Source organism: Bubalus bubalis, chromosome 23, assembly GCF_019923935.1.
Source record: "Bubalus bubalis isolate 160015118507 breed Murrah chromosome 23, NDDB_SH_1, whole genome shotgun sequence".
NCBI classification, from domain to species: Eukaryota; Metazoa; Chordata; class Mammalia; order Artiodactyla; family Bovidae; genus Bubalus; species Bubalus bubalis.
In genome coordinates this window covers 15,320,063-15,344,817 of record NC_059179.1, presented here as the reverse complement: position 1 = coordinate 15,344,817, position 24,755 = coordinate 15,320,063, and the positions used below count along the sequence as shown (strand labels likewise).

At 36.4% G+C, this 24,755-nt stretch overlaps 1 protein-coding gene across 6 annotated transcripts in view; it reads left to right on the top strand.

Moving 5' to 3' along the window:
* Nucleotides 1-204: 204 nt before the first annotated feature.
* Nucleotides 205-24,755, top strand: part of LOC102413289 (protein FRA10AC1) — a 39,540-nt gene continuing 14,989 nt past the window's right edge. Inside the window, exons 1-12 of one of the 6 annotated variants that reach the window (XM_044935381.2) lie at nucleotides 205-346; nucleotides 1,123-1,192; nucleotides 3,678-3,754; nucleotides 5,105-5,200; nucleotides 5,312-5,357; nucleotides 9,570-9,646; nucleotides 10,695-10,778; nucleotides 11,372-11,456; nucleotides 17,233-17,278; nucleotides 19,229-19,342; nucleotides 21,183-21,225; nucleotides 23,417-23,535. In XM_044935381.2, the coding sequence (XP_044791316.2) occupies nucleotides 3,678-3,754; nucleotides 5,105-5,200; nucleotides 5,312-5,357; nucleotides 9,570-9,646; nucleotides 10,695-10,778; nucleotides 11,372-11,456; nucleotides 17,233-17,278; nucleotides 19,229-19,342; nucleotides 21,183-21,225; nucleotides 23,417-23,535 (787 nt within the window). In that variant the 5' untranslated portion in view covers nucleotides 205-346; nucleotides 1,123-1,192. Of the gene's footprint in view, nucleotides 347-773; nucleotides 1,017-1,122; nucleotides 1,193-3,677; nucleotides 3,755-5,104; nucleotides 5,201-5,311; nucleotides 5,358-9,569; nucleotides 9,647-10,694; nucleotides 10,779-11,371; nucleotides 11,457-17,232; nucleotides 17,279-19,228; nucleotides 19,343-21,182; nucleotides 21,226-23,416; nucleotides 23,536-24,755 lie in introns of those variants that run through there. The other 5 variants (XM_006043491.4, XM_006043490.4, XM_006043489.4 and 2 more) reach the window with 5 other exon arrangements.

The following is a 24,755-nucleotide window of genomic DNA, read 5'->3' as shown; positions in this document are numbered from 1 at the left end:
GTGTTGGGTACCAAGGAGGAAGCACAGATGAATAGCATAAGCCGGAGCGGGGATAAGACACGAACCCAGTAACTAAGCTGCAAAAACAGAATGGGGCATCATAATTTAGAAAAGATAAAACACAGGAAAAACACGGCAGAGCTTAAAATGTTTCCCGTCTGCAATTTTTCTTTTCTTTCTTTTTAAAGTAACTATTTAGATCCCTTTTCACCTGTGCCAAGTCACTTGTCTGCAGAGAATTTGCGAGCCTGTGAAATCGGCCCTACCCACTCTTTCTTCTTTCTCTCCTGGCATATTCGATGAGCTCCTCTGCCATCAGGACTACATTTGGAATGGCATCTACTGTGTGGGTGGTGAAGCGATGAAAAGCTATTTTTGTTCTAATTATGAGAACCGTTTTGGGGCGGGGGGGTGGCGGAGAAGGCAGATCGGAGACTGAGACGCTCAGCGAGGGTGCTGAGAGGAGGCGTTACTAAGGTTACTAGAAAGAGGACGGCAAGTGATATTCAGGAAGAGTTTTTTTTCCTACAACGAAACAAATTTTCAAACGAGGGGCGTGGGCTTAGTGTAAGCAGTGCCACGCGATATTAGATGCTAGGCTCCCGAGAGGAAAATGAAAGGAAGCCCAGGAGAAAAAAACGAATTCTGCCACTTCGGGGAAGCCGGAAGCCTCTGCCTTCCCTCCCGGCCCTGTTCTTCCAGTCCCTTTGTTTCCCGGGGCTGTTCTAGCTGTAGCACAAGGTCTGCGCGCCGGGTACGGTGTCATTTAAGTGACACACGCAGCCTAGCCGAGCCGGAAGCAGCGACCAGTCGGGACCCGTAGGGAGAGGCGGGGAGCGGCGGCGGCGGCGGTGGCGCTAACTGTGGTGGCTATTGTGGAGAGGCTTCACGGCAGGGGCGACGTGGCTGGTGCTGCAGCGGCTCGCTCAGGCCGTGGGTTGTCGCTGCAGACGTGGGTCAAAGAGGGAACGACGACTCAGCGAGCTCACTTGGCAGAGCAGGGAGGAGGGGAAGGGGTGTGTGAGGCGGGCCTCTAGTGTATTTGGGGTCGGGGAGAAGGACCTCGAAACTTGTTCCTCCAGTGCTACTAGTTGATTATTGTTTTCTTTTCTTTAATGGCAGATTTTAGAAACACCCCGCGTCTCCCTTCTCGAATTTCTCTCGGTCCTTGTCAGTTGATTCGTAGCCTAAAGTGAGTGAGCTTTTTAATGCAGTCAATGAATTCAGATGGGTGTGCGATGGATGAGAATAAAAGACGAGACGGGGTGCAAGGGTAGGAGGGTGTGGGAACAAGGTGATGACGGCAAGAGTAATTAACATTAATAGGGTTTTACTGTACCTGACAGTACCTGACAGTGGAGGGTGAAAAAGTTGGCTTAAAGCTCAACATTCAGAAAACGAAGATCATGGCATCTGGTCCCATCACTTCATGGGAAATAGATGGGGAAACAGTGGAAACAGTGTCAGACTTTATTTTGGGGGGCTCCAAAATCACTGCAGATGGTGACTGCAGCGATGAAATTAAAAGACGCTTACTCCTTGGAAAGTTATGACCAACCTAGACAGCATATTCAAAAGCAGAGACGTTACTTTGCCAACAAAGGTCCCTCTAGTCAAGGCTATGGTTTTTCCTGTGGTCGTGGATGGATGTGAGCGTTGGACTGTGAAGAAGGCTAAGCGCCGAAGAATTGATGCTTTTGAACTATGGTGTTGGAGAAGACTCTTGAGAGTCCCTTGGACTGCAAGGAGATCCAACCAGTCCATTTTGAAGGAGATCAGCCCCTGGGTGTTCTTCGGAAGGAATGCTGCAAAAGCTGAAACTCCAGTACTTTGGCCACCTCATGCAAAGAGTTGACTCATTGGAAAAGACTGTGATGCTGGGAGGGATTGGGGGCAGGAGGAGAAGGGGATGCCAGAGGATGAGATGGCTGGATGGCATCACTGACTCGATGGACGTGAGTCTGAGTGAACTCCGGGAGTTGGTGATCGACAGGGAGGTCTGGCGTGCTGCGATTCATGGGGTCGCAAAGAGTCTGACACGACTGAGCGACTGAACTGAACTGTACCTGATACTGTTCTAAAACTCGTTATATATGGTAGCTTATTTATTGACTAACCCTGTGAGACTGGTACTTTTACTAGCCTCACTTGATAGAGGAGGAAACAGGCTCCCAGAGGTTAAGGAGCATGCCCAAAGAAAGATATGAAAAGTGCCGAGACAGGATTTGCGTTCTGGCAGGCTGACCCTAGAACTTACCTCTAAGCTCCCGACAATATGTCTCCCCCATCAGGGTGTGAAAAAAGTGAGGCCATAAGGAGCGAGAGGCTGGTATGGTTTGAATCTAGGTGATAGAACAGCTGAAGCAAGTAGTTTACATGATAAAAGGTGTGTGAGATCCAGATGTGTCTTATATGTAAGCAAGAGTAAAGTGGGAACTGCCCTAAACCATCTCAACCTTAGCTAGGGCCTTCCTGTCTAGAGTTCTGTGGGACAGGGAAGAGAAATATACACCCATACACTTAAGTTTGAAAACGGAATAATAAAGATCATAATCAAAGGATTTAAAGATTGTTTGATGCAGCCACCTTATTTAGCAGATGAAGCCCAAAGAGATGAAGTAATTTATTCAAGGAAGCCATGACTAGAAACATATATTTTGTCTTGGATCTAGTGCAATGAAGATTAGGAAGTTTTTTCCTCTTTCTACTGTATTTGCTGTAGTGAATATTAGAATTTTTAAAATTTGACATATCATTTGATCTGGACTGGTTCCTCATATCTGTATGAATTGGTATTTATGACAAATAGTCAAATTATCCTTTCCTCCCCTGTTAATTTACGTTCCTAATTCAATGTAATGCTGAAACCAGGAGCTGCTTCTAACATATCTGAGTGACAATTGAGATCTTTTAGTATTCCTAGGAATTTTTATTTAAAAATGAATAGAAACAAGAGAGAGTTGTCTAGAGCAAAGGACAAGGTGGTTTACCTTGAAGAAACTAGGTTTAAAAGAAAAAGGAACTCATGAAAGTAGTTGGGGAATTTTTTTATCAATTGCTCATGTGCTATTCACAAATCCAGTAAGTCTAATGGAATGTAGTAATCAAAATGTTAGCATATTCCAGACAGGCAGTTTGTAATAGTTGAGATCATAGGCTTAAGAATCGAGTAGATCACCTTAGCCATGCCATATATTTCCTCTGTATAATTGATTTGCTTAACTTTGTCCTTGATTTCTTCATCTATAAAATGGAGGTTATAGTTCCTAACTTGCAGAATTAGAAGCAGTGTTTGTAAAGAAACTAATATAATGTCTGGAACAAAGTTGATGATAAATACACAGCAACTGTTACTCTGAATCAAATAGAAGTAACACATTGCTGAACCTTGTATGTCCTGACTTGGCAGCTTCTAGACCTTGTTTTAAAGGGAAAGGTAAAAGAGTAGCTTCCCTTGTTGGTATTAAGGTGGAAAATATTGATTCATTTTCTAAAGGGTAAGTCTGTTATTTCAAAGTGAGTGAGAGTTTTAGATGGCTAGATAGCCCCTGGTATACCTACCACAATCTTTTAAAACTATTGTGACTTTTAAGGATAACTTATATTTGAACTTTTCTGTTTCCAAAACTATGTATGTATAACTTAGGATCTAAGTAACTGACTGTACTTCTTTATAGATGCATGGTCATGGAGGCTATGACTCTGATTTTAGTGATGATGAACACTGTGGAGAATCTAGCAAAAGGAAAAAAAGGTAAGTAATTTTTTATTGATCTATATTGCCAGCCCTTTCTAGGTTGAGATGAGATATAAATAAATAATATTTAAAGTTTTTGGATTGTGTTTACATGTGAAGACAACAATGCTCTCTACTGAGTGAATTTTTATTCATTAAACTATAATGAATTGACTCTAAAATTTGAGAACAGTTGTGTGAAAGATAAAGTAATATTTATGTTGTGAAGGGATTTGTGGAAAGGGAAACAAAGGAAATCATTTAAAGCTTTTAAATTGCTGTATTGCATGTACTGTTCATTCAGCTGTCAAGGACTGTACTTGAGACTGTCATAGATAAGAAGGCGCTTGGTTGGTTGGTGGTCCCTTTTTTAGTACTTGACTTCAAAATGAGGTTAGTGTGGAGGATGAGATTGTGATGCAGTGCAATTCTTAAGATTCGGTGAATAAGCAGACTAAGTGGCCAGAAGCAGGAGTACATGGAAGTTTTTATTGAATGAAAGGGATAAAAACTGGTAGCAGATAAAGCCTGACCCTTAAAAGGAGGCTATGTCTTGGTGGAGTAGCTGTGTTTAGGGGTATTGTGTTCAGCTTTCAGTGCTTAATGGATAATAATTTTAGCTGTTAACTTAGGAGTGGTTGACTGATTCATGGTAACCAAACTTAACAAAAATTGGTTTATTATTTCACACTCAAGCCATATATTAAGCAACTAATTGGGACTGGACACTCTTGTTGGGTACTCAGTCTTCATGGATAACCAAAAGAATAGAAATAATTATGTAATAAATTATATTTTTATGTAATGAAAATGTTTTGCATTTTCAGAATTTTTCATTGAGAGATATTGTTTTGTTAGAATATAATTTGAGCAAATTAATTGGATATTCTTGTATACTCTAGGATTATACCTGTTTATCTAACTAGAGCTGAACACCTGTAATGTATATCATCTGTAATCAGCCCTTCTTTTTTCATGTTATCAATTATTGAAAGCTTTATTATCTCTACTTTGCAAACAAGGAAATTGTGGCACACAAAGATTTAAGTAATTTAAGATAGTAAATGACAGAGCCAAAATTTGAACCAAGGACCCTAGATGATATGGCACCAGAGCACATGCATTTGTTAGTCTGGTCTTTTCCATTTTATAGGTATTAAATATTTAAGTTAAGATATTAATTAAAGTGTTGAAGAAGACATAAAATGTCTCATTAAAGATCAATGAATCTTTAATAAGAGTTGACTTCTTTAAAACATGTTCCAATTAAGAAAATAAAAAAAAATAATAATAATACTAATAAAGAAACAGGAAACACCCTTTGCAAAGAATGAACTCTTCTAATAATTTTTCTTCTTAACAAACCAGGACAGTTGAAGATGATTTACTACTCAAAAAGCCATTTCAGAAAGAAAAACATGGAAAGGTGGTTCATAAACAAGTTGCAGCAGAATTGCTGGATAGGTATGATACTTCAAATTAAATTACTTATTTTTTCTTTGTTTAATATGTTGGTTGTTTGATTATATTAATTAAATATAGACATTTGAATTTGTTTAAAATTTTTCTTAACAGGGAAGAAGCAAAAAATAGAAGGTTTCATCTCATAGCTATGGATGCTGTATCCTTTTTATATTCCTAGGTTTTATGACGAATACAGTTTTTAAAGTCTGTTGCTTTCCAGGTGGCTCAGATGGTAAAGAATCTGCCTGCAATGTAGGAGAGATCTGGGTTCGATCTCTGGGTCAGGAAGATCCTCTGGAGAAGGAAATGGCTACACACTCCAATATTCTTGCCTGGAGAATCTCTTGGATAGAGAAGCCTCGTGGGCTACAGCCCACAGGGTTGCAAAGAATTGGACATGACTAAGCAACTAATACTTTCAGTTCAGTTCAGTTCAGTTCAGTCGCTCAGTCAGGTCCGACTCTTTGCGACCCCATGAATCGCAGCACACCAGGCCTCCCTGTCCATCACCATCTTCCGGAGTCCACTCAAACTCATGTCCATCAAGTTGGTGATGCCATCCAGCCATCTCATCCTCTGTCGTCCCCTTCTCCTCCTGCCCCCAATCCCTCCCAGCATCAGAGTCTTTTCCAATCAGTCAACTCTTCACATGAGGTGGTCAAAGTACTGGAGTTTCAGCTTTAGCATCATTCCTTCCAAAGAACACCCAGGGCTGATCTCCTTTAGAATGGACTGGTTGGATCTCCTTGCAGTCCAAGGGACTCTCAAGAGTCTTCTCCAACACCACACTTCAAAAGCATCAATTCTTTGGCGCTCAGCTTTCTTCACAGTCCAACTCTCACATCCATACATGACCAATGGAAAAACCATAGCCTTGACTAGACGGACCTTTGTTGCCAAATAATGTCTCTGCTTTTCACTATGCTATATAGGTTGGTCATAACTTTTCTTCCAAGGAGTAAGCATCTTTTAATTTCATGGCTGCAGTCACCATCTGCAGTGATTTTGGAGCCCAAAAAGATAAAGTCTGACACTGTTTCCACTGTTTCCCCATCTATTTCCCATGAAGTGATGGGACCAGATGCCATGATCTTCGTTTTCTGAATGTTGAGCTTTAAGCCAACTTTTTCACTCTCTTCTTTCACTTTCATCAAGAGGCTCTTTAGTTCTTCACTTTCTGCCATAAGGGTGGTGTCATCTGCATATCTGAGGTTATTGATATTTCTCCCGGCAATCTTGATTCCAGCTTGTGTTTCTTCCAGCCCAGCATTTCTCATGATGTACTCTGCATAGAAGTTAAATAAGCAGGGTGACAATATACAGCCTTGACGTACTCCTTTTCCTATTTGGAACCAGTCTGTTGTTCCATGTGCAGTTCTGACTGTTGCTTCCTGACCTGCATACAGGTTTCTCAAGAGGCAGGTCAGGTGGTCTGGTATTCCCATCTCTTTCAGAATTATACTTTACTTATTTCATAAAATCTTGTGAAGTTAGATGTAAATTTTATAAGTGTTTATTGATGTGGAATTTTGCCTTTTATACTTTTGAGTACAGTTCTCTTTTTACTAATATGTAAGAAAGATTTAGAAACAAAATATAATAAAATATATTACTAATTTCCTATAAATAGGTTTACAAAGTACATGAATTTGCATATATTTTTCCAACCTGTTTTTGCCAAGCTATCGACGTTTCTCTTTTTTATACTATTATCTTTAGTCTCATCTTAACTCGTATTCTTTTCTGACCTGGTTCTTAGCTCTTTAAGTTCTTATAAAACTGATATTTAATAATAGATCTGTTTGTGAACTATCTCAGGCCTGTTGTGGCTTCAAGTTTCAGGCATAACTTAAGGCTGTCTTTAAGCTATACCTTGTTTCCCTGTTATAGCTATGTCTTAGCCTAACTTTTTGGTAAGACTGTGGGCTTAATTACACTAGCTGCTACCACTAGACATCTGTATTACCTTTGGAAGTATTGGAGAATGAAAATATTTTGGGATATTTATAACTATTGTCAGGACAGAGAGAAGGAGACGGTGGCAATTAGATATACTTGCTATTCTGTAGATACCAGTTTCACTTTATTTTTCCTGATCGTTTATAGAAGTTCCTGTGACCAATTTATTTATTCTACTTATCTCCTAACCCAGTAAGTTAGCTTTCCCATGGATGTCATCTGCCCCTTGTTCCTTTAACTTTCAACATCTGTGCCTTCTATTACACACCATTCAGTTGGAGGTGTTGGGGCATCTAGTTACTGTCTGATGGGGTGAAAGTCCAGATACCCTTTTCTGGAGTAGGTGGAGCTTGGGGTCAAACATTTTCTGAAATGTTTGGCTAGAGTAGAGTAGTTATTGCCTACAAATTATCTTGTTAGGCTGCCTCTCTCCTGGTTATTTTGTTAGAGGGAACAGCCCTTTGTTGGAATTTTTTTTTTTTGGTATCTCCATGTTGCCAGCTTCTTTGCCTCCAAGTCTAGGATTTACTAAGACAAAAGAAAACCTGGGGAACTCACTACCATGTCATACCATGAATCCTGAGGTTCTTAGCTGGTCTGCCTTCTCTTTACCTTTCAGAGTCTTCTTATGTTTGTTTTATATATAATTTCCAAGGTATTTAGTTCTCAGTGAGAGGAACAGGAAGAAGTGCAATTGACCCTTGAACAACACAGGGTTTAAACTGTGTGGGTCCACTTATATAAGGATTTTTGTTTTACTATATTACTTGTGTAAGTAAGGGTATTTATTTTACTGTGATACTAACGATCTGCACTTGGTTGAATCTGCAAATGCAGAAGGCTAGCTGTATGTTATATGCAGATTTTGGACCTAGCAGAGGTAGGTACCTCTATTTAAGGTCCTGTTTAAGGGTTAACTGTACATCTTTGCTCCATCTTCCTGGAAGCAAAGTCCCACCTACCACTTGTTCTTATAAATAAAAGTTTTTTTGGAACACAGCTATGTTCATTCATTTAGATGTTATCTGTGCTTACTTTCATGCTAAAATGGCAGAGCCGAGTAGTTTTGACAGAGACCATATGGCCTGCATATTTTACTAGTTACAGAAAAAGTTTGCTGACCCGAGTCCTGAATGATTTGGTGACTCGCCAGTGTCACATGACCAGTTAGTGATAAACTGAGAACTAGAACCCAGATCTCTGGGTATCTAGTTTTTCTTTCTTTCTTTTCTGAGATGTAAATTGCTTTGTTGCCCATTTTGGAATTATGTTTTGATTCGCTATTCTATTAGTACACATTGTGATCGATTAAATCACTGTTTATCTTTAGTATAATAGGGTGTGAAAGTGAAAATGTTAGTCACTCAGTCACTCACTCACCCTATTCTTTTGTGACCGCATAGACTGTAGCCTGCCGGGACCCTCTGTCCATGGAACTTCCCAGACAAGAATACTGGAATGAGTTGCCATTTCCTCCTCCAGAGGATCTTCCTGATCCAGGGATGTAACCCACATCTCCTGCAATACAGGCAGATTCTTTACTACTGAGCTGCTAGGGAAGCAAACATAAGAGGATGTGGTCACAGACAGTATGATGGCAGTTCTGTCGTGTGTGTTCAGCTCTAGAGAGAATACCATTGAGCTTTTTAAAACAAGAAGTAAAATGCTCATATATCTTGTTATATTGCCTTGAAAATAAACATGACTGTAGCTCATTGGATATTAAAAGAGAGCAGAAAAAATAACATCTGATTTCTTATATTCTTTTTGAAAGCCTCAGGACTTAATATTAGAAAAGTTACATCTTCTATTTTGGAGTCTTTATTGTTACCAAAATAGCTAAATTATATTTTATAATAATGGAAGTTAAATTCTCCTTGCCTTTAACTTTAGAAACTATAATTTATTTTTCATATCATAATGATTAAAATGAATGGTGGTGTGAGGCTGTATGCAGTTCAGCAATAAAATAGGAAACTGTCCTTCTCTGCAGAGTTATTGCCTGAAAATGTTCAAAGCAATATAGAGTATTTGATAGAAAGTGAAAGTCCCTCTACTCTAGTGTTCAGTCTTAGCCGTTTAATATTTACCCTGTTAGATTTTTTATTTATAACCATCTAGCCTACCAGGTTCCTCCCTCCATGGTATTCTCCAGGCAAGAATACTAGAGTGGGTTGCCACTTCCTTCTCCAGGGGATCTTCCCAACCCAGGGATCGAACCCTGGTCTCCCACATTGCAGGCGGACGCTTTAACCTCTGAGTCACCAGGGAAGCCCATAACCATGTATAGTATTTGCATATTTTAAAAAAATTAAGTGGACTCATTATGCTTTTTCCCCCTATTCACTAATATGTCATTGACACAGGACTACTCTTGAGCAAATAAAATCCTTAATTTTTTGCATTTCAGTATCAAAGGCATACAAAGTTTGTAAATGACTATATTTTATATTATGGTGGCAAAAAAGAAGACTTCAGACGATTGGGGTAAGTGTCATGAAGTGTATTTTACAATGGAAGATGGGTATGAAGACTCGCAGCTACTGTGTCTTCTCATTTTCTCCTGCTTTCCATTTTGGTTTTGTTGTCATATCATCAGTGGAGAGGCCATACGTAGCTTCTAGCCAGCCAGCTCATTGAGAACTAATTTCTCTGGCAACAGGCCTTGGGCCAGATCTGGCCTGCTGAGCCAGATCTGATCGGGCAATAACAGCATATGTGAGGGATACTTAGGTGCCTGATTTTCAGTGGTTTTTGTTTTCCACAAGAATTTTTGAAATAATGAACTTTTTAAACTTCAGGTTTGGATTGCTTTTTAAAAGGTAAGACAAACAAGAGACCTCACTCTAATATTTCCTACACATGAAATTTCTTCTTATATCTGAGGCTCTTCTTTCAGAGCCTCTTAGTTTTGTGTGGATTTTACTCTCTTGGTTTAACGATTTTCTGAGTTGGTAAAGCCCTAAAAAACTCCATACCAGCTCATCTATCCCAAACTTTTCTCTCAATTTAGGCTATGTTCTCCAACAATCCCTTTTTCTACCCCTAAACTGCTGTCATCTTAAAAAATCATCTTTAGATCTCTTCCTTGTTTACTCAGTCTTCCTAAGAAGCTGTAGTAAAATGAGTAAATTATGGAGAAGTTCTTCATATATTTTAAAAATTAGATCTCAATAGGATGGTGTTACTGACTGATTTCAGATTTTGAAACTTAAATTTTCATTCATTTTCCTTGTCCATTTAGTGTTTATCCAGATTTCTCATTCTAGCTTTGGTAATTTACCACCCTTTGTATAATTGGACCAGCACTTGAAATGGGTGGATCCCTTATGCATTCAAGTTGTTTGTGTAGCAGCACATTTTTTATAACTGCCTTTTGAAAATACTGAACTACTTTTAATAAATATATACATATATATGCTTCATATAAAACTATCTTTATGTAACTTACGTTTACACAGGTGCTCAAAACCTTACACAACTGTTTAACTTAAATTTGACTAATTTTGTGTTCACATTGAAATTGGTTTTTCAGGGAAAATGATAAGACAGACATGGATGTTATACGAGAAAATCATAGATTCCTATGGAATGAGGAGGATGAAATGGACATGAATTGGTAATTGTAGCCATATCAGACATAATAGATCAAATGCTATAGTCCTGTCTCTCCTGCTCCCTGAGTGTTTTCTTTGTCCACCTGCAAAACATTTGGCCCCTGAATGGAACAGTTCTGAATCAAGGACATAAAACCATGCCTCCAATTATTGAATTTGGTTTGATTCTTTGGGTAATTGTTAACAATTTTAACTTCTCATTGCTTGACTTTGTCTTTAAAAAATAATTTATAACATGTTTACAATATTATTTGTTGTAATATGCTTCTTTTAAAATTTTAAAAATATTTTGGGAAACTGTAAAACCGAAAAATTGTTTTAAAAATTCAAACACTACAGAAGATAAAAAGTAAAGATTTTCTCCTTCTCATCTTTGACTATCAGCCTTCCAGTTTCCCTCCCTAGTGCCCACTACTAATAGTTAATATTCACATATTCTATGCACATGTAAATAATAGACCTCTTTTAAGACATTAATATTTATATCATATGCCTTTTTTTGACATTGCTTCCAAGTAGTGAACAGGGGTTGAATTTCTAAATATATAAGATTTATATTTAAAAGAAAAGATTTATAATTTTTTAATGAATCTAGGGAGAAGAGACTTGCAAAGAAATACTATGATAAATTATTCAAGGAATACTGCATAGCAGATCTCAGCAGATACAAAGAAAATAAGGTATGCCTTCCATGTTTTTATAGGTTTTTATTCATATACAGTATTACTTTTTAATGTAGTGTATGCCCCATATTATTATTTTAAGATGCTAATTCAAGTCTAGGTGGTTCTGCATCTATGAAATACCAGTTGGACCAATTAACCTTTATACCTATGGAATTTACAAAGGGCCTCTAAGTCAAGGGTGCCTCTGTGTGAGCTGAAACATGAAAAGTCTAAAATTAAACACCAGTGGCTACTGGATCTTGTTTTATCCTGACTCTAATCCAGAGCCCTTAGTGATTATAATGAATGATTTGACAGTGCACAGTATTGTCTTGTTTCACAAATGATGCTTGAAATTGGTAGGCTTTATTTTTCAAACTGATCACCATTTATAAAGCAGCAGAAGCACATATTCTTTTATATTAATGTCTTTGTCTATTCTAGTAAAACTAGCTTTCATCATTGTCAGTAATGGCAAATTGCCCTTCCTGCTTTATATTCTATTTTAGTTAATATTAAAGTAATTTTTTTAATTGAAGTACAGTTGATCTACAATATTGTATTTCTGATATATAGCAAATTGACTTGGTTATATGTATATATTTTATCTCAATTCTTTTGTGTGATAGGTTATTATAATATATTTAATATAGTTCCCTGTGCTATACAATAAGTCTTTGTTGTTTATCTATTTTACTTATGATGGTGTGTATCTATAATTTTATACTAATTATCCCTTCCCCACACTCCCCTTTGGTAACCATAAATTTGTTCTTCTGTATGAGTCCGTTTCTGTATTGTAAATAAATTCATGTGTACTATTTTTTAGATTTCACATCTAAATGATACATTTGTCTATTTTATTTAGTATGATAATATGTAGGTTAATAGTTGGATAATATCCATCTCTGTTGCTGCAAATGACATTCCTTCATTCTTTTAATGGCTGTTGTAAATAGTGCTGCTATGAACATTGGGGTGCATGTATCTTTTTGAATTAGAGTTTTTGTTTTTTCCAGATAATGCCCAAGAGTGAGATTGCTGGATCATGTTCAATTTTTAGATTTTTAAGGAACTTCTGTAGTTTTTCCACAGTGACTGCACCAATTGGCATTCCCACCAACAGTGAAGAAGACTTCCCCTTTCTCCACAGCCTCTCCACCATTTATAATTTGTACATTTTTTGATGATAGCCTTCCTGACTGATGTGAAGTGATACCTAATCATAGTTTTGATTTGCATTTCTCTAATAATTAGTGATGTTGAGCATCTTTTCATGTGCCTGCTGGCCATCTGTATATTGTCTTTGGAGAAGTGTCTATTTAGGTCTTCTGCCCATTTTTTCATTGGGTTTTTTAGTTTTTGTTACTGAGCTATATGAGCTGTTTGTATGTTTTAGAAATTAAGCTCTTGTTGGTCTTATCATTGCAAATATTTTCTCCCATTCCGTAGATTGTCTTTTCATTTTGTTTATGGATTCCTTTGCTTTGTAAAATTTTTAAGTTTAATTAGGTCTCGTTTGTTTATTTTTGTTTTTCTTTTTCCTTGTGAAACTAACCTAAGAAAAGTTTGTTACAATTTATTTCAAAGAATGTTTTGCCTATGTTCTCTTCTAGGAATTTTTTTGGTATATCATCTGTATTGAATTCTTTAAGCCATTTTGAATTTGTTTTTTGTGTGTGGTATGAAGGACTGTTCTACCCTCATCGATTTTCTTACAGCTATCCAGTTTTCCCAATACTTTTTGCTAAAGAGACTGTCTTTTCTCCATTGTATATTCTTGCCTCCTTTGTCAAAGATTAATTGACCATAGGTGTGTGGGTTTGTTTTCTCAGGATTAGTTTGGCAATTCTGAGTCTTTTGTGAATCCATATAAGTTTTAGGATTATTTGTTCTAGTTCTGTGAAAAATGTTGTGGGTAATATGATAGGCATTGCATTAAAATGTATGTTGCTTTGGGTAGTATGGCCATTTTATCTATATTAATTCTTCCAATCCAAAAGTGGAGGATATTTTTCAATTTTTATTGAATCATCTTCTATTTTTTTGTTAATCTGTAGTTCTCAGCATATAAATCTGTTCACTTTCTTGATTGTTTATTCATAGTTTGTTTTTGGATGTGATTTTAAGTGAAATTGTTTTTTACTTTCTGTTTCTGTTATTTCATTGTTAGCATGAAGAAATACAGCAGATTTATGTTAATTTTGTATCCTGCTGCCTTGATAAATTCATTTATCAGTTCTAATAGTTTTTGTATAGTCTAGGGTTTTCTGTATAGAGTATCATGTTATCTGCATAGAACGACAATTTTACCTCTTCCCTTCTGATTTGGATATGTTTTATTTCTTTTCCTTGTCTGATTGCTGTGACTAGGAGTTCCAGTTCTCTGTTGAGTAGAATTGATGAGTGTGTACATCCTTGTCTTGTTCCAGCTTTAGCAAGAAAACTTTCAGCTTTTCACCATTTAGTATTATATTGGCTGTGGGTTTGTCACAAATGACTTGTATTATGTTTATGTATCTTCCCACTATACCCACTTTGGTGAGTTTTTGTCATGATTTGATGTTAAACTGTATCAGATACTTTTTTTGCATCTGTTGAGATGATCTTGTGGTTTTTGTCTTTTTTGTTGATGTATCAGCTTGATCAATTCACATATGTTGAACTGTCCTTGTAACCCTGAAATGAATCCAACTTGATTATGGTGTGTGATCCTTTTTATGTGTAGTTGGATTCAGTTTGCTAATACTTGGTTGAGGAATTTTGCATCTATGTATATAATATGTTCATCAAAGATACTGTCCTGTAATTTTCCTTTTTGTTAATGTCTTTGTCTGGTGTTAGTGTCAAGGTGATGGTGGCTTCATAGGATGGCTTTGGGAGCATTCCCGCCTCTTCAGTCTTTTGGAAGGGTTTGAGAAGGATTGGTGTAAGTTCTTCTCCGTATGTTTGGTGAAATTCCCCCAAGAAGCCATCCAGTCCTGGACTTTGGTTTGCAAAGAGTTTTTAAAATTACAGATTATATTTCACTTGTAGTGATTGGCCTGTTTCATCTTGATTCCGTTTTTGCAGTCTATTTCTAGAAACTTGTCCGTTTCTTTTAGTAGTCCATTTTGTTTGTATGTAGTTGTTCATTATAACTTACTTGATTTTTCTTTATTTCTATGGTATCAGTTATTATTTCTCCTTTTTCATTTCTTATTTTATTTATTTGGGTCCTCTGTTTTCTTCTTGGTGAGCCTGGCCAGAGGTTTGTCGATATTGTTTATCCTTTCAAAAACCAGCTCTTGGTTTTCCTGATTTTTCTGCTGTTTTTTAATCTCTATTTTATTTCCTCTCTGATCTTTATTATTTCCTTCCTTCTGCTAACTTTCAGTTCAGTTCAGTCGCTCAGTTGTGTCTGACTCTTTGCGACCCCATGAAGCACAGCACGCCAGGCCTCCCTGTCCATCACCAACTCCCGGAGTTTACTCAAACTCATGTCTGTCGAGTCGGTGATGCCATCCAGCCATCTCATCCTCTGTCGTCCCCTTCTCCTCCTGCCCCCAATCCCTCCCAGCATCAGAGTCTTTTCCAATGAGTCAACTCTTCGCGTGAGGTGGCCAAAGTACTGGAGTTTCAGCTTTAGCATCAGTCCTTCCAATGAACACCCAGAACTGATCTCCTTTAGAATGGACTAGTTGGATCTCCCTGCAGTCCAAGGGACTCTCAAGAGTCTTCTCCAACACCACAGTTCAAAAGCATCAATTCTTCAGCACTCAGCTTTCTTCACAGTCCCACTCTCACATCCATACATGACCACAGGAAAAACCATAGCCTTGACTAGACAGACCTTTGTTGGCAAAGTAATGTCTCTGCTTTTGAATATGCTATCTAGGTTGGTCATAACTTTGCTTCCAAGGAGTAAGCGTCTTTTAATTTCATGGCTGCAGTCACCATCTGCAGTGATTTTGGAGCCCCCCAAAAATAAAGTCTGACAGTGTTTCCACTGTTTCCCCATCTATTTCCCATGAAGTGATGGGACCAGATGCCATGATTTTAGTTTTCTGAACGTTGAGCTTTAAGCCAACTTTTTCACTCTCTTCTTTCACTTTCATCAAGAGGCTTTGTAGTTCCTCTTCACTTTCTGCCATAAGGGTGGTGTCATCTGCATATCTGAGGTTATTGAGATTTCTCCCAACAATCTTGATTCCAGCTTGTGCTTCCTCCAGCCCAGCATTTTCTCATGATGTACTCTGCATAGAAGTTAAATAAGCAGGGTGACAATATACAGCCTTGACGTACTCCTTTTCCTATTTGGAAAAGTCTGTTTTCCAGTCTGTTGTTCCATGTCCAATTCTAACTGTTGCTTCCTGACCTGCATACAGGTTTCTTAAGAGGCAGGTCAGGTGGTCTGGTATTCCCATCTCTTTCAGAATTTTCCATATGACTTTAGGAAGAAAATAATTTTTTTTTTAAATTGACATTTTCCTTGTTTTTTTGAGGAAAGTCTGTATCACTGTGAATTTCCCTCTAAGAGCTGCTTTTGTTGCATCCCATAGATTCTGTATGGTTATATTTTCATTGTTGTGAATCTCAATTTTTTTTTATTTCCTCTTTAATTTCGTTGTTAATCCATTGGTTTTTTGTAGCATGTTGTTTAATCTCTATGTCATCATTTTTTAAAATAACACTGCAGGCATTTTTTAATTTATTCATTTTAATCTTGATTCTGATGGGTCTTTTGTTGCTACACATAGGCTTTCTCTGGTTGTGGTGCACAGGCTTCTCATTTCAGTGGCTTTTCTGGTTGGAGTGCATGGGTTTCTTAATTGCAGTGACCTGGCTTGTTGCACAGCAAGGGCTCTAGGGTACATGGGCTTCAGGAGTTGGGCATGAGCTCAGCAGTTGCAGCTCGTGGGCTTTGGTACACAGGCTTAGCAGTTGTGATGCACAGGCCTAAGTTGCCCTGTGGCATGTGGAATCTTCCCAGACCAGGGATCAAGCCCATGTCCCCTCTACTGGAAGGTGAATTCTTAACCTCTGGACCACCAGGGAAGTCCCTGCATGTAATCATGGTGGAACCATGCTCTTTTATGTGCACACCCCCAGTTTTGGCCTGGGTCACACTCCAGGCCCTTCAGGGTGCTCCAAACAGCCAAATCGAGTCCAAGTGATAGAAAGAAAGAAAGAAAAGAAAATGAAGTCACTCAGTCATGTCCAACTCTTTGTGACATTATGGACTGTAGCCCGCCAGGCTTCTCCATCCATGGGATTTTCCAGGCGAGAATACTGGAGTCGGCTGCCATTTTCTTCTCCTTGGGATCTTCCTGACCCAGGGATCGAACTCAGGTCTCCTGCATTATGGGCAGACTCTTTACCCTCTGAGCCAGAAGGGAATCCCAAGTGGTAGAACTAAGACATAAACCCAAACAATCTGACTCCAAAGACTATACTCTCTTGTATTCCAGTATTCTGTTTCTTTATTGTACTGTACTTCTTTTTTCCTATCAGTGTTATAGATCAGTATCTATTTTTTATTACATACCTTGTGCCTGGCACCTATAACTTTAAATAGGAAGTTTAAAAGTAAAGAAGATTGTTTCTTAACAGGTTGGTAATTATTCAGATGTATTTTTAAGTACCGGGAATCCTATAAGGAAAGAAAAAACTATTGTGATGGGAATTATGTTTACTTTTTAGATAAGTATCATATTGTCAGTTGTTGGCTCCATGTTAAGATTTAAATATGGTTTAAATAATGTTTAAGTTTACTCTGGCATACATGTATTTTTTTTTTTTTCCTCATCAGTTTGGATTTAGGTGGCGAGTAGAAAAAGAAGTAATTTCAGGAAAAGGTAATTTTTTTTAATTTCAGTTTTTAATAGGATACAGTTATTTTGTTATTGAATCGAAGTCATTGGGTAAGATTATTCCTATTGTGATTGTCTACAAAATACAAAATAAAAGTAGAGAAGGTGTATTAAAGATATGTTGCTGACAAAGGTCAAAATATAATCCTTTAGTGGGTTTTACCTTTAGAATTTTTACTTTTAGGATATTAAGTTGCAGATAAGTAAAAAATGTTTAAAAGTTAAAAGCTTCCTAGCAAGGAAACTATCAATAGATGAAGACTTGAGTTTTTCTCCTAATTAATTTTTGGAGTAATGAGTTGGTATTACTGTATTCTAGTCAAATCTACATTTTGCAAGTAGAAATTAAATATTACTTTGACCCTTATAGAATTTTTAGACAGGCTAGTTTACTTTGAGGAGTCACTGAATTTGAGTCTAAATATTTAGTCTTAGAACAAAAGACCAAGCATTTTGTAGATAGTCAGTAGCATTTTCTATGCATTGTAATCTATTCATGAAATTTTTCTGAAAATGTAGTATCTCTATACTGTCTCGTGTTATAAAATTAAGTATTTATTGAGCATTGCATTTTAAGTGTTAATGCTTCTGAAAACTATATAGGAACATTCATTAAGAAAATAATTTAAAGTAACTTAAAAACCTCTTAAACTGAAAATAAAGGTTTCATTTTTAAATGATACACATTTATGCCATCAGTGTGGTTTATATACATTTTCCATAAATTATAATCAGCCTGAAAGGTACTCTAGAGGAGAAGGAAAAAGAATAATTTTAAAGCTATTTTTTTAACTTTTATTATCATTACATTTTAGTTGTGCTTTTACCTAATTGAAATGTCTGTCACAGTTTTAAAATTTTGTGGTTTTATTGAGTGGAATTTTTAAGTGATGATAAGTAATGCTGCCTTTTAAAAAAATTAATGGACATTCTCTAAATTCATATAATTGAAAAAAGTTTTAATTGAGAAGGGGAAAGAAAGCTATTTGCTGTGATTCCTGAAGTTATAATCTTGTGTTTTAATGATAGACAAATTGTTCAATGTGTACAGATTTAATGAACTATTCATTTGGAATGAGTAAAACAATGCCAGTTTAGAAAAGTTATCAGCCTTTGGACTGATCATTTTCAAAATTCATTTTGTTAATTTCTTTTTAATGAAAAGTTCAGATTTGTTCCTATTGGTACAATTAATTTAGATATAAGTGGGTTTTTTTTCAGGTTGTACAAATAAGTTTGATCTTTCTTTTTATGAAAGTCAATAATTATTGAGTAGTTTTTTTTTTCCCTCTTGGATCATCAATATTAGTCCTTTTTTACAGAGCTTTTAATATACAGTGAGTATGTAATGTTGATTTTAGTGTCATGTGATTCTAAAATTTAGAACATCGAGTTTGATTACTTATTCTACTTAATCCCAAAATGCTATAACACTTTAAAATATGCTTTAAATGTCGTTTTATGCTGGTGCTTAAAATAAATACCATATGTTAATACCTTAAAGTATCAATGTTAATAATATTGAAAAAGGTTGACCCAGGTACAGTGCATGTACTTTGGAAAATACATTTTTTCATTTAAGGTATTAGTGAGTACACTTTTTTAGTGCTTCCGTTTTCCAAAGTGTAAGATTCCTTCACTTAGAGTCACTAAAAATCTGTTTTTAAATATAAACAGTTAACTTGATAGTCAACTATTTATCAAGTAAGAATTCCAGAACTGATTTTTTTTTTTTTAAAACAGTGCATTCAGCAACTTGATTTGACTTTTGAACATACCATAATTATTGTGCTCAGTTTTTTGACGTTGACTTTATAAACTAAGAATTTATGTCATGTATATAATGTACATTGAATAAATTTCAGAGATAATACCTGATTGTAGATAAATATTGTCACCAACCACCATAGCTAATATTCTTTCCTTTATTTGCAGGCCAATTTTGCTGTGGAAATAAATCTTGTGATAAAAAAGAAGGCTTAAAGAGTTGGGAAGTTAATTTTGGTTATACTGAGCATGGTGAAAAAAGAAATGCACTTGTTAAATTAAGTAAGATGACTTTAGATGGGTTGTGACTGATTCCTTCAAAGTTTAGTAATTTAGATTGAAAATATATAGGCAATTTAAGATTCAATTTAAAATGCTTAAGGTATCTTGGAAACTCTCTTTTTCTCAGAGCTTGCTAAAGTTGCAAAGAACTTTTGAGCCTGAAACTTTTTTCTCAGCATTTCCATGACATTTAGATGAAATAGTGCTAATGCCAAATGTATACCAGTAATTTGTAAAATGAAGACCTCTGTCTGTTCATTTGAGAATGTCAGTGTAGATTGAGATGCCACGTGGGAGTCAGAGTGATATCAGAAAAGGCACTGTAAAATCTCACATTAGTTAATAGCCATATTGTTATGGTATAGATAATAAATCTGCTCTCTTTGTGTCAAAAAAGAAAAAAAATTTAGGAGGGCAAAGTGTTTGCGATATCTGTCTTAAAAGCTTAGGATTATAACCCAGAATATAGCATTTTCTCTTAATACGCATATTTAGAATCTGTTGCTCATCCTTTTTTTTTTCCTGAGCTAGTCTTTTGTGTGTCAGCGTCTTCTCTGCATCATGTTAACAACTTTCTCTGGTTCCTAAATAAATGTGTTGTAAGAGTGTTCTGCCCCCTCCAGGTAGAGGTCAAGGATTTCCCCATATGCTACTAAAGTTCATTTCAGTCGCACAGTCGTGTCCGACTTTGTGACTCCGTGGACTGCAGCACGCAGGCCTCCCTGTCCATCATCAACTCCCGGAGTTTACCCAAACTCGTGCCCATTGAGTCGGTGGTGCCATCCAACCATCTCATCCTCTGTCATTCCCTTCTCCTGCCTGCAATCTTTTCCAGCATCAGGGTCTTTTCAAATGAGTCAGCTCTTCGCATGAGGTGGCCAAAGTATTGGAGTTCAGCTTCAACATCAGTCCTTCCAGTGAATGTTCAAGACTGATTTCCTTTAGGATGCACTGGTTGGATCTCCTTGCAGTCCAAGAGACTCTCAAGAGTCTTCTCCAACACCACAGTTCAAAAGCATCAATTCTTTGGCACTCAGCTTTCTTTATAGTCCAACTCTCACATCCATACATGACTACTGGAAAAACCATAGCCTTGACTAGATGGGCCTATGTCTCTGCTTTTTATATATGCTGTCTAGGTTGGTCATAACTTTCCTTTCAAGGAGGAAGCATGTTTTAATTTCATATGCTACTTAGTGTACTCCAATAGAAGACTGGTTTCCGAGCTCCTCCTGTAAGTGTTTATGAGGAAGAGTCACCTAGTGTGAACTGAGATTAAAGTAAAAAAGAAACAATTGTGAAACTTTTTCAAAATCTCTTTTCCATTTGAAAAACTCTTAGAGTACTTCAGAGGAGGTGACTATACCCACACTACTGTTGCTGCTGCTGCTAAGTCGCTTCAGTGGTGTCCGACTCTGTGCAACCCCAGAGACGGCAGCCTGCCAGGTCCCCCCGTCCCTGGGATTCTCCAGGCAAGAACACTGGAGTGGGTTGCCATTTCCTTCTCCAATACTGGATGTCTTTGATTTGAGATACACATTAATGCTGCCTATGAATGAAACAGTTTGCTTTTAGAATAAATTGACAGCATAGTTTTCTAAAGCAGTGGCAGAATATTTTCAATTTCTCAAGCATTCTAATACAGTTTTTATTATATATATATATTTTTTTTTTTTTGAGGTGGAAGAGAATCAGATTTTTTCTTTAGATTATTTTTTCCCCTGTTACTATGAAAGAATGTAAAGAAACATGACAGTTGATGATATTAAAAGTAAAGTAGCAGTGCAGTGATAAAAAATTTAGCAGTTCAGTGGTGTTACTTTTTTTTCCTTTTTTTTAGGATTATGCCAAGAATGTTCCTTTAAATTAAATTTTCATCACAGGTAATATGATCTTTTTAAAATGTGGTTGTTAATTTTAGTAGTCTTGGATGTCGTCATTACCTGCACTAGCTGTCTAAAGTAAACTTGAGTGGTTGATGGTTTCATTAGTGGAGTGTATGCACAATCCAGCATTGCCATATGACCACATAAACCAGGGAACTGAATGTTCATCATGCCTAACTCTAGCCAAGCAGTGTTAAATGTGAAGGCCTATGCAGAGTAGTAGGCAGATGCTGAACTTTTGTTTTGAAATCAGTGTTCACATACTGAAATATTCTTAGAAACTATATTTTAAATCAGGTCTTTTAATGTGATTCCTACATCTCATTTAAACAGAGTTTATCATTCTTACAAAGGATTATACCTCGATATTCATTTCAGTGTTTAAAGTCAGGCTCCTACTGAAGGAGCTAGACTGTCTGCCGTATTGAGTAGGGGAGGAGGATCAGTGCTCTGCAACGTGCAGCATATATAGATCATGGGCTTTGAAATCAGACCCCTGTATATTCCTCTCAGCTGCCCCACTTACTAGTCATATGCTTGGGAAAACTGCTTAACCTTTATAAGACTCAATTTTATTATCTCTAAAAAGAGGATACTAAGCTTATTGTGGGAATTAAATGAAAATGCATATAAAATGCTTGACACAGTGTCTGGCATATGGTAAACAGAGCCTAATGAAATCCCAGGCATTGAAGATGCTCAAGCAAAATCTGTATGACCTGGCATGATTGTGGCAGTTGGGTTTCATGTTCTGAATAATGCTTGAAAGTCTTAACATAAGATTCTGCAACTTTATAAAATGTATATATATTTATAATCAGCTGTGTTGTGAATGACCCTTATCTAGTATTTAGCTATTAAAAATAAGTAAAATTTTTTTTAATTCTTAAAATTAGCAATGTTTTTCAGATTACATGATTTCTCTTCTCCATCAATGATTCTGAAAGATACCAAAGATGTTCTTTTGACCTTGAGTTTCAAACTTCAAGTTATTACTGTCTTAAACAGTATTGTAGTATTTGGTATAAGTATCTTAATTTGAAAGTTTTGATAAATAAGTTTCTTGAAAGTAATCCTCTCTGTTGTTTCTTCATCCTCTTTCCCAGTCTCAGTTTCAGCATTATCACCTTTTCCTATTTCATGTTTCTTTTCTTCGTCGTTCAGTCGCTCAGTCATGTCTGATTCTTTGTGACCCCATGGAGTGCAGGACACCAGGCTTCCCTGTCATTCACCATCTCCCAGTGTTTGCTCAGACTCACATCCATTGAGTCGGTGATGCCATCCAACTGCCTTATCCTCTGCAATTAACATCAATCACTTGCCAGCTATGGTACTGACAGCCTTATAAACCTGGCCTAAAATAAGGGGTTTCCAAGGTGGTTCAGTGGTAAAGAACCCACCTGCCAGTGCAGGAGACATGGGGTTGATCCCTGGGTCTGGAAGATCCTCTGGAGAGGGAAGTGGCAACCCACTCCAGTATTCTTGCCTGGGAAATCTCATGAACCAAGGAGCCTGGCAGGCTACAGCCCATGGAGTCACAAAAGAGTGGGACACGACTTAGTGAACAACAAAAAAGGTAAAGCCGTAGCAGTGAAAAGATAAGTGGTCTAAAGACGTGTGAGTTAACAATAAGCCCTTCCATTCTCATTCCATTATACCTCTATTTTATTCTCCTTTATTATTAAGAGAATAATTTTCTATTTACTGGTTTAGAACTGTACAGTGGCTTCTTTTGTTCTATGTGTTTTTTCAAAGTGTAGATAGATAATAAATTATGTGGAGGGAAATGAGATTTGTTTTTGTAATTTTTTAGAATGGCTAAATGATAGGGTCACAGAGTCAGACACGACTGGGTGACTGAACAACAACAAAATAATAGAATCTAAAAAGGAAATGAGTAAAACTATGATTATATTCACTAAGGTTTTATATAGAATTTATGAAAAATAATTTTGTCTCCGAGTGCACATTACCTTACTTTTGTCTCGGACTTTGTAATCTTATAGAAGTGGCTAAAGTAATATACTAACCTACAATATTTACAGACTCATTTAAGCATTCCTTATTATGTAAATTACATTTTAAATGACTACTTCAACTAATTTAACTTTTTTTGCCCGTTGATTTTTATTTTTTGTAAAGCTTAGTTGAAAAAGTTGTTTTTAATTTTATATTGTTCAACATAAAGGAGAAAAGAAATCAAGTCAAAAAAAAGAAAAGATAAAGCCGAAAAAGATTCTGAAGAGTCAACACATAAAAAATCCAGATTATCTTCTGTAGAAGAGACCTCTAAGACAAAGGATAAAGGTAAGTGGGAATTAAAATATAATATTTACTCATATTTCTGAACATAAAGGATAATCTGCCATATGTCTCAAATTAAGAATTTAATTAGTGAATGCATTTACAATTCTGTTTTATGGTATTTGAAAGGAAACTGGTTGGAGAATTTAGAGACAAATTTATAGTAACAAGGTCAGTTTTGATTCATTTTTGCAAATGGTATAATATTGTAACAGCACTCTGATTTCTGGATTTGTTAGTTATAGACATGTTACATTAAGCAAGTTACTGAATTTCTTGAGTTTACTTTCCCCATATACCTACATAGTGATGATGTGACTACCTGGTTTCTGTACTGCTGGTGCTTATGGTGAAGAATCAAATAAGAACGTGAAAGGCATTTTGAACACTGTAAATCAGTACTTAATCTATAAGTCAGTATAAAATTATAGCATTGTGATTTCAATTATCATGGTCTGTTTGATTTTTCTCCCTAGCTAATGGGCTTCTTGAAATGATAGAGATTTATATGTATGTGTCCTCAGCCTAACATGGTATTGTGCACATACAGTTAGTAAGTAATTGTTAAATTCAGATCCAAGTCAGCTGCTTACTTGTTCCTCAGCAGTCCTTACTGTGCCTTAGTTTAGACAGTGGTCATGGTAGTTGTACCTTAGCTCAGATAATGTATGTAAGCCGTTTGCATAGTACTTGGTACATAGTTATTATGAAGGTTGCTGTGGGTTGTTTTTTCAGTCCGTAATAGAGTCAAATTAACTGTAACTTAGAGTGAATTGTTAAATTAGGTAGGTAATGGTAGATTGAATTAGATTCCAGCCAGTGTTAACATAATACTTGAACAGGAGAGGGCTCCCTTCCTCCAGCTATGAAGATCATTAGACATGTTATATTCTTATGTACATCTTTTCCTTCCAACATGTCATGATACATTCAAACATACAGTATTGCCAAGTTTTAGACTTGGTAAAATTGATAGATGATGAGAAGAAAAATACTGGTATTCTACTGTTTATTGAGAAATGGTATTGAAACAGAATGTCTTTTTTGTCTATAAATCATGTTCTAAACTTCAAAATAAATTTTAATAAATGTGAAAATCTCATTTGAGATTTAAAAGTTTTTAATTTATCCTTATGTGCCAGTAAAATATTTAATGTATTCTATTTGAGGATTTTGTAACGTTGACTGTTATATAATATGTTTATGTCATAATATGACATCAT